Genomic DNA, 14,250 nt, shown 5'->3' on the forward strand with positions numbered 1-14,250 from the left:
TTTTATTTATTTATTTTTGGCTGCATCGGGTCTTTGAAGCTGTGAGCGGGCTTTCTCTAGTTGTGGCGAGTGGGGGCTACTCTTCGTTACTGTGCGCGGGCTTCTCATTGTGGTGGCTTCTCTTTTTGCGGAGCACGGGCTCTAGAGCTCAGGCTCAGTAGTTGTGGCACATGGGCTCAGTAGTTGTGGCTCGCGGGCTCTAGAGCGCAGGCTCAGTAGTTGTGGCACATGGGCTTAGTTGCTCCGCGGCATGTGGGATCTTCCCGGACCAGGGCTCGAACCTGTGTCCCTTGCATTGGCAGGCGGATTCCTAACCACTGCGTCACCAGGGAAGCGCAAACACCCTTCTTAGAATGAGTGTAGATCTAACTGACAATTTCTACAACTTTCCTCCAAAACTTCGTCCCGCTTCCTGGCCACATCTCAGAGGATAGCCTGCATTTAGTTAGAACCTATAGAGCTGAAGCTCAAAGAGGTTACGTTATTCATCTCTGAGTGGGTAAGAGGTAGAAGGGCCCTTGTAATAAGCAAGAGTTGAGTGTGGGTCGGTGCCAGGGGCTCTGTGCCACCAGAGATGCTGCACCTCAGCAGGGCAGGGAAGGGCTAGGTGGTGATTCCATCTCTTTCTCTCAAGGATGCCAGGGATTTATGGTAGTATCATTATGCATTGCCCTTCCATCTCCCCATGCCAAATTTTACCTCTTCGACTCCAGTGACAGAGTATGCATGACTCTTAACCAGCTTCAGGCTGGTGATGGCTTCTGCTTCAGCTGTACTGGAGACCTGAGTTGAGAGTAAAGTCCACTCAGAGTGGCTGACCCTGACCTTGCTGGGCCAGTCCTACAATGCTTTCCAAGGACATGCTACACAGCCACAGGGCCCCAGTGCAGGGCTGGGGGGGGGGGCAGGTGCAGCAATTAACCTCAGGTAAATAGAGCTCTCTCCATCCAAACCCTCTTTGATCAGGCCTGCCTGCCAGTCCTGGAATATGACTTACCAGCCTTTGAAATGACACAGGAAGTGGGAAGCCATTTATTCTCCAAGAAGGACCCCATGCTGCCTGCAGAAGACTAATTATCCATGACAGTTGTCTGGACTGGCCCTGGTTCACCAGTGGCTGTGGGTGTCCCCAGGGTCCCTCCTCAACAGCCCCGCCCCCTCCCCAGACCCCACGTCACTTCTCCACCAAAAATACACATATCCTGCTGGGGTTTTTATAGAGAGGAGAAAGGGGGATTGCTCTTGCTTTGTCATTCACGTGTGTGAGATCACCAGGTAAGGGTCGAGAGAAGGCGAAAGAGGAAGTGGAGGGGCAGGTGACAGCAGACCATGTGGCTGGTGGCCTCCAGGCTCTGGTCTACACACTACCTTGGAACCGCATACAGCCAACCCCCAGACAGAGCACCACCCCTGGTTCAGAACCTCTTCCCTTTTCTTCAGTGATCTCAAAGCCAATCATGTATTGTCAATCACCATACTTGTTTTCCAATATCCCAAGATTACTTAGCAAAAGGGGGTAGCAAAGGTAGGGCCCAGGATCCAGGGATCAAGTCTGCATTCTTAGGGCAATTCCTGCAGTACTAACGGGGCTTAACACTTAGAACTCCTATGGTTTCTGAGTTTATGAGACCAACTCCAGTTCCCACCCATTACTTAGGTCTTCCCACCGGCTCCCACGTGCTAGGGACAAATATGTCACAGGACTTGCCCTGTAATTCCTAGACTCTGCTCTGGCCCAAAGCCTTCCCAGCCTCTAGCCCCTGTCCGGTGCCTTCCCTACCACACATGGGGAGGGGCAGCAAAGAGAAGCCGTCCCAGCTCACATCAATGGAGCAGGCCAGCAGAGACCCTGCTCGGAGGGCCTTCCGGATGATCTGAAACAGACTGGCTGGTGGCTTCTTCAGCTCATAAAACTCAGAGATGCCACCTGTGAAATCCTCAAACCCCTCCACTGTGGACCCTCCAGCGAGAGCCTCATAAGAACTGTTGAGCCTGTTGGAAAAAAAAAAAGAATACGTGCATCATCCAGAGCCATTAGCAACCCCAGCGAGGGGACCACATGGGATGGGGTAGGGGTGGTGCTAGGACATGGTGTGGTCTGGAAGGTACAGGAGAGCCTTTGCCAATTTTGTCTGTAGGCCAGGGAGGGGCTTAGGCACAGTTCCACGTGGCCAGCTCAGCACTTTGCCAGGAGCAAATCTCAGATCACCTCTCACCAAGCCATGCGCTCTTTTAAAAACCAAAGTACAATCTTTCCAGAGCTGACCTTGGCTTCTTGGGTTTCTGGGGGTTGGGGGCATGGGTAGGGATGAGGGGGACCCTCCCTCAAAGCTGAGAGGCATCCCTTGGGGTTTGCTTTGGGAATAGGGCTGGGAAGGAACAGGGGTTGCACAAAAGGGTACCAGTCAATGAAGCTAATTCAAAGAACCCCAAAGAAGACTTTGAACATTGAATGCCAGTGAGAAGGAGAATGACTCCCAAGCAAAGGGTAGAGACTTCTTTGATGAGTTTGAGATCTAAGTACATTTGCTTTATTCTTCTTCTTTGTCATTCTTTTAAAAATTCACATTGACCTAAGAACTGACCCGGGGGTTTGAAAGAGGACAAAGCTGAGACACCAAGAAGCTAAGTGGTGGTCCCATTTCACTCATTCATGTGGGACAGAGCTGAGCTTTTAACTCGTAGTGCAAATTTCTGTTTCTCTTAGTTATGGAGGGGTACTTTACATGGGGTGCAGGGGCTGGGAACGATGGGCATGGCACCCAGAGGCTGGGGAGGGGCAGGTAAAATCCTCCAAGGAGACTGCGGAGCCTCCCAGGTCCTCCCTGCCCCACTTACTTGGCGTAGGCCTTCTCGAGCAGGGCGCTCCAGAACTCACTGCCTTCCTCGGAGTGCAGGAAGAGCAGCTCCCCATCCTTGGTGGGCAGCCTGTCGTCCACCACCACCTCCACCCACTCGCCGTACTGCCAGAACTGCGGGAGGGAAACACAGCGCCCGTTCACAGGGCTGAGCTGAGAGGCAGAGTCAGCGTCCTCAGTGGACCTCAGAAGGAGCGTCTGTGCTGATCAGTGTTCCAGCCTTGGACCTTTAATGAACTCCTTAAGAGCAGGATCTGTGCCTTACTTATCCGTGCCCATAGGAGACGCCGGCAAAAGCAGGAAACATCGAGTCCAGCGGCTGAGTTTGTGGATAAGAAAACTTGCATCACGCAGTGGCAACAGTGATGCCGAGTGATGCCACTTGGGCTCACATCTCTTGACCCTCACTCCAAGGTGCCTTCCTCAAGGCCTCATGGCCTGGGGGAGACAGGAGGGGATGGACGTGTGGATGATTGGATGGACATGTTAAAGCAAAGTTTCTCAAACTCAAGCACGCATCAGAATCCCCTGGAGGGATTATTAAAACCTAGGCTACTGGGCCCCAGACCCAGATTTCTGATTCTCGACATGGGTCCCAAGATTATGGAAAGTAGCGTCAAGGGCCGTGAGCAAGGCAGGATACCTGAAAATGAAAGATCCCCCGGTAGTTCTCCTGGAAGCTCTGGTCCCTGGGGACCACGCAGTAAAGCAGCTCTTCCTTCAAGGTGAGGGAGGCAATGGCCGCCAGCAGCCAGCAGTCACCTGCACCATGTCATGGGGGACACACGCTGGTCAGGCCAGGCCTGCAGGGTCCCTGCTTCCTCTGACCCTCACTGGCCCATTCAATCCAGAGTCACACGACTCCCTTCCGGGTCAGATAGTCTGGGACTCTTTTCCTCCAGTGTCTGAAGGTCCTGCTGCCTCCTTGGAAGTTCTCAGTTCCTCCCTTCCCCCCACCTGCCACATGCTGACCATGCCACATGTCCTAAGCTCTCAATCAGTGGAGTAGAAAGTGCAAAGAAAGAAAGGAAGAAGCCAAAATCATCCTCTTTGATTCCTTAATAACAACTTTAAGAAAACATTTGGTTGGAGGAAACACTGAAGCTATTTGGCCAGCTCAGGATGCGTGTGTGTGTGTGCACGTGTGCGTGTGTGTGTGCGTGTGTGTGCATGTGTGTGTGTGTGTTCCTTGCTCCGCTTGACCTTGAATAACGGAGAGTTGCCTCTTCGTGTCTGTTGGAGGACTGCCCTTTTGTGTTTTAGAGCTCACCATGACAGCTTATAACACTCCTGAGATATTGATTAGCATGAAAAGATCATACTTTTAGTCAGAAGAAATCAAAATCAAGAGAGGTTAAAAATGTTAGGGCTCAGTGTTGGTCACTTTGGAGATCCAAGTAAATGCAGAAGAAAACAGAAAACTGCTTTCCGTACAAGTCGGGACCCCCCAGACCCGTGCCTCTGAGCGGTACCTCCACGGAAGGCACCATTATCCCCCGTGGTGTCGACTTCAAACCCTTTACAGACCTTAGCATCCTGTGGTGGATCTATCATCCTGGAATTGATGTAAATTTGTCTCACATCTCATCTATAGGCTTCTTCTACAACAGTCTCTGAGATCTCAACGTCCTTACGTGTGCTGCTCATCGTGTGAAGGAATATTTCATCTTACTGGCCCGACAGCTGCCTCTTCCCAGTTTCACTCCAGAGCCCTACCTCTAGGAGTTTAGGATTTGGAGACAAGTTTCTCCCATTCCTATCCCAATCAAATGGCTCCAAAATCGAGCCTGTGTGTCTCAGCCTTCACCTTGTCCACAAAAAAAAATCTGAATCTCTTCATTATATCTTCAGATAAAAGCCCCTTCAACCATTCAGAGACCCTCTGAGGACCTCGTCTAACTCTCTGTGTTCTTTCCACGCTGTGGCCCAAGCTGCACACGTAGTCCAGGATGAACACACCATGGTTCTCTCAGAGGTGGGCTGCCTGAGCTAGTAGTCAGTAAAGTGTGACACAGGAACCCACCTCTGAGGATCCGTCATCTGCTCAGCACGCCTCCATCACCAGGTTATCCCAGGAAACCCTTTGCTCTATCTGCCCTCATCTCTCTCAACAGAGAGGTTCATGATTTGGTCCCAAATGAATTCCTTTCCCTCTTCCTTTCCCCAACCAGCCTCATATATTCTCTCTCTCTCCGTCTCTCACACGCAGTTACTTTTTGAAGAGTTTTTCTGACCCAGAAGCCAGCCCTGCCCCTGCTTTCTGCTCTCACTGACAAATGCCCTCCTCCCAATGGCAGTGGGCCCCCAGGTGGGACCAGACCTGGTAGCCGGAGGAGATAAGAATTGGTACAGCAGGCACGGGACTGTGGCTTCTCACTAAAGAAGACTCAAGGGGGGCAGTACCTCATTCAAAGGCAACTTCCAAAGAGTGGATAAAATAACAGGTTTTCTCCTCTCACTCCAGCCTTCTTCCTGTCAACACCTGTGATCACCTCTTTCCTGTGCTCAGAAATCTTCAACCTCCTCCATTGCTTAAGAACAAGATAAAAACTAACAGGGCATCAAGACCCTTCACAATACGCCTCTCCCCTACTTCCCCAGCCTGCTTCCCACTGTCCTCCCACCATGAGTCTGATCTCCAGTCGAACTCGGATCTGCACACACCATGCCCTGGTCTTTTCCAGCACACGCTTTCACTCATCCATCCCCTCGGCTTGTAGAGTTCTTGCTGCAACACCACCCCCTTTCCCCTCCTCCACGAAGCCTTCCCTGATGCTTCTCAGCCTCCAGCCGCAGGTCACCTCTTTTTCTTTGTGTTTCCTAAAGACCTTGTTTATACTTCTCTGCACACAAGCTGCTTCCCAATCCAATCCCTGACCCACTTCGGCGTCCCGTGTGCTCCCTCCTCAGAGCCCCCAGCGCCTTCTTGGGCCACTAGGACAAGACTGTCTCTGCAATCTCTTCCTGCAGAACAGGGATGTGGATTCCCCATCCTGGCATCCCCAGCAGGTGGCTGACACATAGTAGGGGCTCAATGACTGTTTGATGAATAAAAATAAATATGTGCAGAGAAAGACAAATATCATATGATACATATCACTTATATGTGGAATCTAAAATATGATACAAATGAACTTATTTACAAAACAGAAACAGACTCACGGACACAGAAAACAAACTTATGGTGACCAAAGGGGGAAGGGGGGAGGGATAAATTAGGAGTTTGGGGTTAGCAGATACAAACTACTATATATAAAATAGATAAACAATAAGGTCCTACCATATAGCACAGGTAGGACAAGATATTCGATATCTTGTAATAAACCATAATAGAAAAGAATATGAGAAAAATATATATATATAAAACTGAATCACTTTGCTGTACACAAATATTGTAAATCAACTATACTTTAATAAAAAATGAAAAAGACTTAAAAAAATTATTTATTTTTTCATCATCTTTTTTAAAAATTATTCATTTATTTATTTATTTTTGGCTGCACTGGGTCTTCATTGCTGCGCGCGGGCTTCTCATTGCAGTGGCTTCTCTTGTTGCAGAGCACGGGCTCTAGGCGCGCGGGCTTCAGTAGTCGTGGCTCGCAGGCTCTAGAGCGCAGGCTCAGTAGTTGTGGCTCGCGGGCTTAGTTGCTCCGCGGCATGTGGGATCTTCCCCCGGACCAGGGCTCGAACCTGAGTTCCCTGCATTGGCAGGTGGATTCTTAACCACTGCACCACCAGGGAAGTCCCTTAAAAAATTTTTTTAAGTAAATATGTGACCAAATGAATCAATGACTCATATTTTGTTCTTGTGCAAATCCCCAGCAGGACCTACATGTTTGCACCTGAATCTCCCTAGTGTCTGGAGATGTGGAGCCCAATGAGGACATGTGTTGAACCTGACAGGGTCCACCTAAGCCAGCACCAGGGGCCCCTCCCTCTAGAGCTCGGGGGTAGAGGGAGATAGGGGAAGACCACGGCGGAGGCGCAGGCCTCTGGGGAGGGGCAGATGTCCGGGCTGCAACCCTCGCTGCGACAGGTGACCTCTCACAGAGATCAGAGCAGCACCTGCCCTCATGACGAGGTGCAGTTCTGGTTCTCTTCTGATACTGGCGTTCTTGCTCCCGCACAGCTGCTTCCAACAGCCCACCTGGAATATCCCGTAGACATTACAATTCACGGCACGGACACAAAGTGTCCCTCAGTTGCTGACATCAAAAGGGGCTGCCCAGCTGGAAGAGAGTTTAACTTTCTCTTCATCTGCCTCACTGTTGCCATTTCCCGGGGTCCACCTGGCTCTCAGGGCCAACCCAGAGCTGCAAGGAGATGCAGTGCGTACACGGGCTTTGGGATGCCTGCCAGGGACTCCGTGAGGTGTGCACGCACTGTCATCACAAACATGCTTTCTCTAAGGCACAGATCCAATGAGCGTGTTCCTCTCCTGAGAGCTCTCTTGGGAAGACAGACATTTATGCCATCGCTCAAATCATTTCAGAAACGTGTTTGGGGATCCCTCTGGATGCCTGTACACATTCACCACATTCTCCTCCGTGGACACACGGGTTGGACCTTGAGCATAAGTTTAATTTCCAAAGGCAACTGAGAGGCTTTTGGATCTAAAGTTGGTGGTGAATAAGGTGGACAGAAAAAGCTGGGAAAGAGTCTTGATGGGCAATGCCCTCCTCTCCCGCCACCTTCCAGCAAAGGCGGGGCCTGGTTAGAGTGTTGGCTGACCAGGGAGCTGGAGGGGGAGGGTTTTGCGTCACTGACCTTACGGGGGTCTGCTGAGCTTTGTTCTTCCTACTCCTTCTTCAGGTTATATATGTAATGGGTTTAACATTTATTAAAGTAATAAACTGATTTATTTTTTTACTCCACTGTAATAACGGTCCCCCCGATCTCCCCACCCACCGCATCAGCAGGCTTCAGGGCTTCTAGTAAACAGCAGGCAGACCCCAGCCACTACAATGAAGTCTTTGCTCTGCTCTGTCAAAAACGCATTTTAAGCCAATCAAGAAATAATAATCCTGAGTCAGGTTTTCTTAAAAAGAAAACAACTCTAAATTCAAAAATTCCATTTACATGTTATCAAAGCTTGATGATCTAAACACCTAGTGTTATGATAAACCCTAGGCAGCAAGAACTTGGGCTATGACTTAAGAGAATTTTCCAAACATCGGAGGGGGGAAGTGGAGGTGCTTCTGGACTACAAGGAGGAGAGAGGACGGGAAGAAACAGAAAAGGTCAGACATTGGAACTGCTTTCATCGCCCCTCTTCCACCTTGAGGTTGAACAATGGCCGGAGCAGGGACAATAGCAAAACCACAGAGAGATTAAAGAGGAAGCCAAAGCAGAGAGGATTTATGCCCTGCTTCCCACGGGGGACATGGGGAGCAGAATAAAAATGGCAACACGGAGTGCTCAGGTGGAGAGAAGGTGAGAGAAGGTGGTAAAGAGCGCCCCCAAGTCTCCCTCTGCCGTCAGATAGTGACTGAGCTGAGGGCAGGGAGGAGAAGGCAGGTCAATCCCACCACAGACGCCATGGCGACCGCGTGGCTCAGGGCCAGGCCGGAGGCGTGACAGCGCACTGAGTCGGGCCTCGGTCAGCCAGGGAAGGTCCACTGGACCCCGACAGCACCAGCAGAACAGACCACACCACACGCTAGTCCCAGGAGACCAGTGGGACCCAGAGGACAGCAGCGAGCACCCAAGGGCCAGCCACTCTTCTCCCATAGCCTGGGGGACGTTCAGCCTTTCCTTCCATGCAAGCACTGTCCTGGGGAGGCTGGAGAGGGGCCAGCCTTGAGGAAGCAAGAAAGCCCCCAAATAGAGTGGCTGAAGGAGGAATATTTATCCGAAAGAGACAAGAACCCGAAACAGGCAGAGGCAGAAAATACCTTTCATTGGCTAGTTGACGTTTCCCCCCAACTCATGGTCAGTGCAAACTGGGGCTCCCCAGCAAGCCGAGAGCAGTCGAGGAAGGTAAAGAATGCCATGATGATTGCACTTCTGAATGTAACGCAAAGATTCTGACCTGCTAATGTGTGCTTGTTTTCCAAAAATCCATCTTTAATGTTTTGTCACAGCTGAGGCCTCCTTTGTCCCTTCTTCGCTGTAAGGCAGCTGCAGTGTTTCATACTCAGGCTGCTATTTTCGCTCTGCACATTAGTGCCAAGCAGTCACCAAAGCCTCCCTCCTCCCCTCCCTCCCGTGGGTGAACCTGCCTTTTCCAGTCCTCGGCATTCAGTTCCTGCCTTTTTGACGACATTAAAACACATACACACACACTTGCAGCTGTGCTGGCTTTTTTGACAATTCCCATCTCTCAGGCTAGACCGAGAGCTGACTGGAGGCCCCAGCACAAAATGCTTCCCTGAACGAAGTCTTGTAGGTAGCAAAGTGTCAGATGGGATCTGACAATTCATACCCTAATTACCAGCAAGAAAGTCTCATGGCTTAGCCCATTTTGCAGTTGATATCTCGAACCGGGAGAGATAAAACAGCATACATTAATACTGTATAAGAGTAGAACCAGGGGCTTCCCTGGTGGCACAGTGGTTAAGAATCCACCTGCCAATGCAGGGGACATGGGTTCGAGCCCTGGTCCGGGAAGATCCCACATGCCGCGGAGCAACTAAGCCTGTGTGCCACAACTACTGAGCTTGCGTGCTACAACTACTGAGCCTGCGTGCTACAACTACTGAAGCCTGTGCGCCTAGAGCCCGTGCTCCACAGCAAGAGAAGCCACCACAATGAGAAGCCTGCGCACCGCAACAAAGAGTAGCTCCCGCTCGAGAAAGCCCTCGCGCAGCAACGAAAACCCAATGCAGCCAAAAATAAATTAATTAATTAATCAGTTTTTTAAAAAAAGAAATGTGAGTTTGGGATTAACAGATACACACTACTATTTATAAAATAGATAGACAACAAGGACCTACCGTATAGCACAGGGAACTCTATTCAATATCTTGTAATAACCCATAACAAAAAAGAATCTGAAAAAGAGTATATATATATATATATATATATATATATATATATATATATATATAACTGACTCACTTTGCTGTACAGCTGGAAACAACACAGCATTGTTAATCAACTATACTTCAATTAAAAAAGGAAAAAAAATTAAAACTAAAAAAAAAATTAAATTAAAAAGCTCCTATAACATAGTGTATCCAGCTGGAGCAGGTTTCTCTAACTGAGCACTGCTGACACTTTGGTCTGGATAACTCTGTGCTGTGGGCTCTCCTGTGCACTACAGATGTTCAACAGCATCCCTGGCCTCTACCCACTAGATGCCAGTAGCACCTGCCTCCCAGTGTGAGAGCTTAAAATGACTCCAGACACTGCCAAACATCCCCTGGGATGGGGGATGTAGGATCATCCCCCCGCATCGAGACCTCATGAGCCGGAACATCCACAGTGAAATTAGGAGTTGAGGAAAGTCTGTATTGGAGGGAGGTTGGAAAAAATGGCTTTGCATCAAGTCTCCGGTTTTCAACAACTGCTTAGTATGAAAATGTCAATGACGAGGATGATAATGACGTTTCTTTAGTCTATTACTCCTAGAGTCTTCTGGGAACCACTTTCTGCTTCCCCCTTCCTTCTCTCACTCCTGTCTGCTCTGGTTAAAGAAAATTATAACAGCCAAAGGAAGGCTCTGACTCGCTCATCAAGGTCGGCAGCCAAGCCAGAGTAGGGTGTCATCTTACCCAGCTTCCAACATTTGCTCGTCTCAAGACCCCGGGTGTAGCATGATTAGACTCCAACTCTCCTTGGAAAACATATGTTTGGGAGGTTCCCTTCCTTCAGGTTTGGGGAGTAGTTCTTATATGTCATCATCACTCACCAGTATTTAGCAATCATTGCTCATGTAGGACACTGGGACAAGAGAGATGTAAAAGACATGGTCCCTGTCCTCGGGGAGCCAACAGGCTTAGGAAAGTCAAAATAACATGGCCTTTGCCCTCAGAAAGCCTGGGTTTAAATCCTCAGGCCCTGACTTGTCTGCTAAGTGACATGTAGCCAACCCTTAACTCTTATGATCCTCAGTTTTCTAATCTGTAAAATGGGTTTGTACCTCACAGTTTATTGTATAGGATCATTTAAGCAAAAAGGACTTATTTGTAACAAGAGAGATGTTTAAGAATATACATAAATATCAACCTCCAGTTGGAAGAGAGGACATCAGGACATAAAAAATATAAAAGATGCACATGGATGTACATGTAACAGCAGACATATTTTTAGGGGGCCTCTTGAGTATCTTGATTAATGGTCCCCTATGGGTAAGCCAGCTTCCCTCTACCCTGACTCCACTTGCCAATACAGCTTCAGGGAGGGCAGAGAGGGATGGGCAGGAAGAGGTGGGCTTCAAAACTCCAGAGCAAGGAAGAGGGCCCCAAATGGGGTGAGGTGAGCCCAGAGGACAGGGCCTCTTGGACCCTCCCCAGGTGGGACTCAGAGAGAAAACCACTGTGGGGAGAAGTTCTGCACCAGAGAAGGCGTGATCAGCCCCCACAGAATTAAGAGCGTGGTGAGCCGGGATGGATAGAGGCGCTTGGCTGACTCTCAGGAAACCCCCTGAGCTCCCCTGTGGCCTCAGCAAATAAAGCACAGAGGCCACCAGTGTGATGCCACCAGAAGGCAGGGCAGGAAGCAGACCAACCACCCCTCAGCAGACATGGCCAGTGCACACGAGGCCCCATATGGCCATCTGGGGAAGGAGAGGGCAGAGGAGAAGAATCTGGAAGACTGAAGAGTTACCCAAAAGGGACCGAGTTGTTTCAACTACTGGGTTGGACAAAGTTTTAAGTTGAACTGGACTAAATTTAGTTAGTTCCCCACTTACCTAGGCAGGGCTCCTGGGGAAGATGAAAGCAGTTTTAGATCGGACTTGTGCGAAGGGCCACACCCAGGGACTCCAGAGGAGCTGCCTGAGATGAGCTTTCAGAAAGTCTCCCACGATAAGGGACATTTCTGCTCAGAAGGGACAACTCCAGTGGCCTTCCCGTATCCAGGGCCAAACCGGAGCCTCAGTGTCTCCTGGACTAGTAGGTGGTGGTTCTCGGGCTCTGTCTGCGGTGGACTCTTTCCCTCAGACAGACTCGGAGTCAAAGGAAACGCGTCTGGGAACAAGTCACATTCACGAGTCACAGTGGACCCTGCTCTGCCCGGGTCCATTCAGCATTACCACCTCCCGCTCCGAGTTACGTGTAAAGTGCCTGTTCCCTGCACCTTCGTGGAGCCTGCAGATGTACTCTGGGCTAATGGACCGTGCATGCCTGGCCCCTGATAAATGCTGCCAAATCCCAAAGTAGGTTAATTCAATGGTTTTTGGGCGGGTGGGTTCTTACAAAATGGAGATGAGAACAAAAAGGCACCCCAAGCTCAGCCCTTCACCCTCCAAGAATTTCCCTGAAATCACATAAGGACCCCCCTTTGTTAGCATCCCCCCAAAAAAGAGAGTGCTTTCCTACATTTGAACCTCTCAGGCTCTGCACCGGGTAAAGGAGGCATTTAATCCCCACTTTCCAGATCCGTAAAGCTGAGGCCCTGAGCAGCTACATGACGTCTCAAGGTCAGTCAGTGTCAGCGCCAGGTCTACTGCAGCAGGATGATTAGCTTGCTGCCTTTCCACACCCTGCAGAGCCCTCGGAAGCCGAAGCAAATGGGATTATCCCCCTATATGAAATGTTGTGCCCTAGACTCCTGGGCAAGATGATCATGAAGTTTCAGGAAGCTTCTCTCCTCTCCTGAGACCACACAGCTTCTTCTTAGCCTCTCCTCATCCCCACTTTCCATCTGCCTTCACCACTCCTCCCCCACCCCTCGTTAACATTTGGTTCACCTTCTGACCTACCTCATCTAGTAGCAGCTACTTACATGCAATAGCATAAAACAGTTGCTACTTCTTGGAGTTGTTATAGAGATAAAAATGAGATAATCTATGAAAGTGCTTAGCTTGGTGCCCCGCTGCAGAGAAAAGCCTTCAATATGCCTCCTATTATTAGCAATTACCACCCAACACAAAACAATCAAAAGCACAGGGGAGGGCTTCCCTGGTGGCGCAGTGGTTGAGAGTCTGCCTGCCGATGCAGGGGACACGGGTTCGAGCCCTGGTCTGGGAGGATCCCACATGCCGCGGAGCAACTGGGCCCGTGAGCCACAACTACTGAGCCTGCGCGTCTGGAGCCTGTACTCCGCAACGAGAGGCCACGACAGTGAGAGGCCTGCGCACTGCGATGAAGAGTGGTCCCCGCTCACCGCAACTGGAGAAAGCCCTCGCACAGAAGCGAAGACCCAACACAGCCAAAAATTAAAAATAAATTAATTAATTAATTAAAAAAAAAAAACACACACACAGGGGAGCCCAAAGAAGCGAATCAGCCAACATTTATTGAGCATCTACTACTCTATAAGAAAACGAAAATGAAAATTATTCTAGGAAGTGGCAGGCCTCGCCGTCCTGCTCCCACCCACCTGACCCCGCACGCCCTGTGCCACCCTGTTTCCTCTCTCAAGCATCACACCACTGGTTTCCCAGTTGCTCAAGCCTGGGAGTCATTTTGATTCCTATTCCCCCCACTCCGCTCCTATCTAATTGCTTCCTAAGTGCTTTTGACTTTATTCCTATATAGTGCCCAAGTCCGGCTTCTCCTCTCTAACACCCCTACCACTGCTTTCTCTCCCACTAGGACCATAACGGACCTTCTTTCCTCCAACATTCATTATCCAGGAGCTGTAATTAGGGGGCTGCAGAAAGAAGCAAACTTGCCATGATGTGAAAATATTCACGCATTTGCATTTCAGCATCCTCCCCGCTTAACACTAGTAACTGTCCCTACCCATCAAGCCACTCTCACATGCAAATGCCATGCAAAGGGTTGCAAAGGGACACCGAACATTTGGCTAAATTTGCAGGATTTCATGAAGTTGATGAAAGTGACGTTGGAGACCTGCCCCCGAGCCAGTGCTGGAGGAGAGCCTGGCAGAGTGACAGCAGTGACAGCTGAGGAAGAGAAGACGGACCGGGCTCCGGGCACGATGGGCACTTCAAGGGAATGGTGTGAACATCAAAGGATTGAAAATGGACCTTGGGGAAAGCGGGGATGCCTTGAACATTTCCATGATTCTGCTTTGAAAGTCAAGGGAGAAGTGGAGGGTGCCACATGGTGCTGTCCTGTCATTTTTTCAGAAAAAACCACACCCCTCAAAAGTCAACAATTGGATGGACCTAGAGATTGTCATACTGAGCGAAGTAAGTCAGACAGAGAAATACAAATACCATATGACATCTCTTACATGTGGAATCTAAAAAAAAGGTACAAGTGAACTTATCTACAAAACAGAAATAGAGTTACGGATGTAGAAAACAAACTTATGGTTA

General features: G+C 49.7%; 1 protein-coding gene across 2 annotated transcripts in view; it reads right to left on the reverse strand.

The window, feature by feature from the left end:
- Positions 1–14,250, reverse strand: part of CAPN8 (calpain 8) — a 72,417-nt gene that overhangs the window by 35,791 nt on the left and 22,376 nt on the right. For both annotated transcript variants that reach the window (XM_061185340.1, XM_061185339.1), the window contains exons 3-6: positions 3,502–3,620; positions 2,839–2,972; positions 1,824–1,992; positions 700–783 (exon numbers count right to left, since the gene is read on the reverse strand). In XM_061185340.1, coding sequence (XP_061041323.1) covers positions 700–783; positions 1,824–1,992; positions 2,839–2,972; positions 3,502–3,620 — 506 coding nt within the window. The remainder of the gene's footprint in view (positions 1–699; positions 784–1,823; positions 1,993–2,838; positions 2,973–3,501; positions 3,621–14,250) is intronic.

The sequence above is a fragment of the Eubalaena glacialis genome, chromosome 3 (assembly GCF_028564815.1).
Source record: "Eubalaena glacialis isolate mEubGla1 chromosome 3, mEubGla1.1.hap2.+ XY, whole genome shotgun sequence".
Lineage (NCBI taxonomy): Eukaryota > Metazoa > Chordata > Mammalia > Artiodactyla > Balaenidae > Eubalaena > Eubalaena glacialis.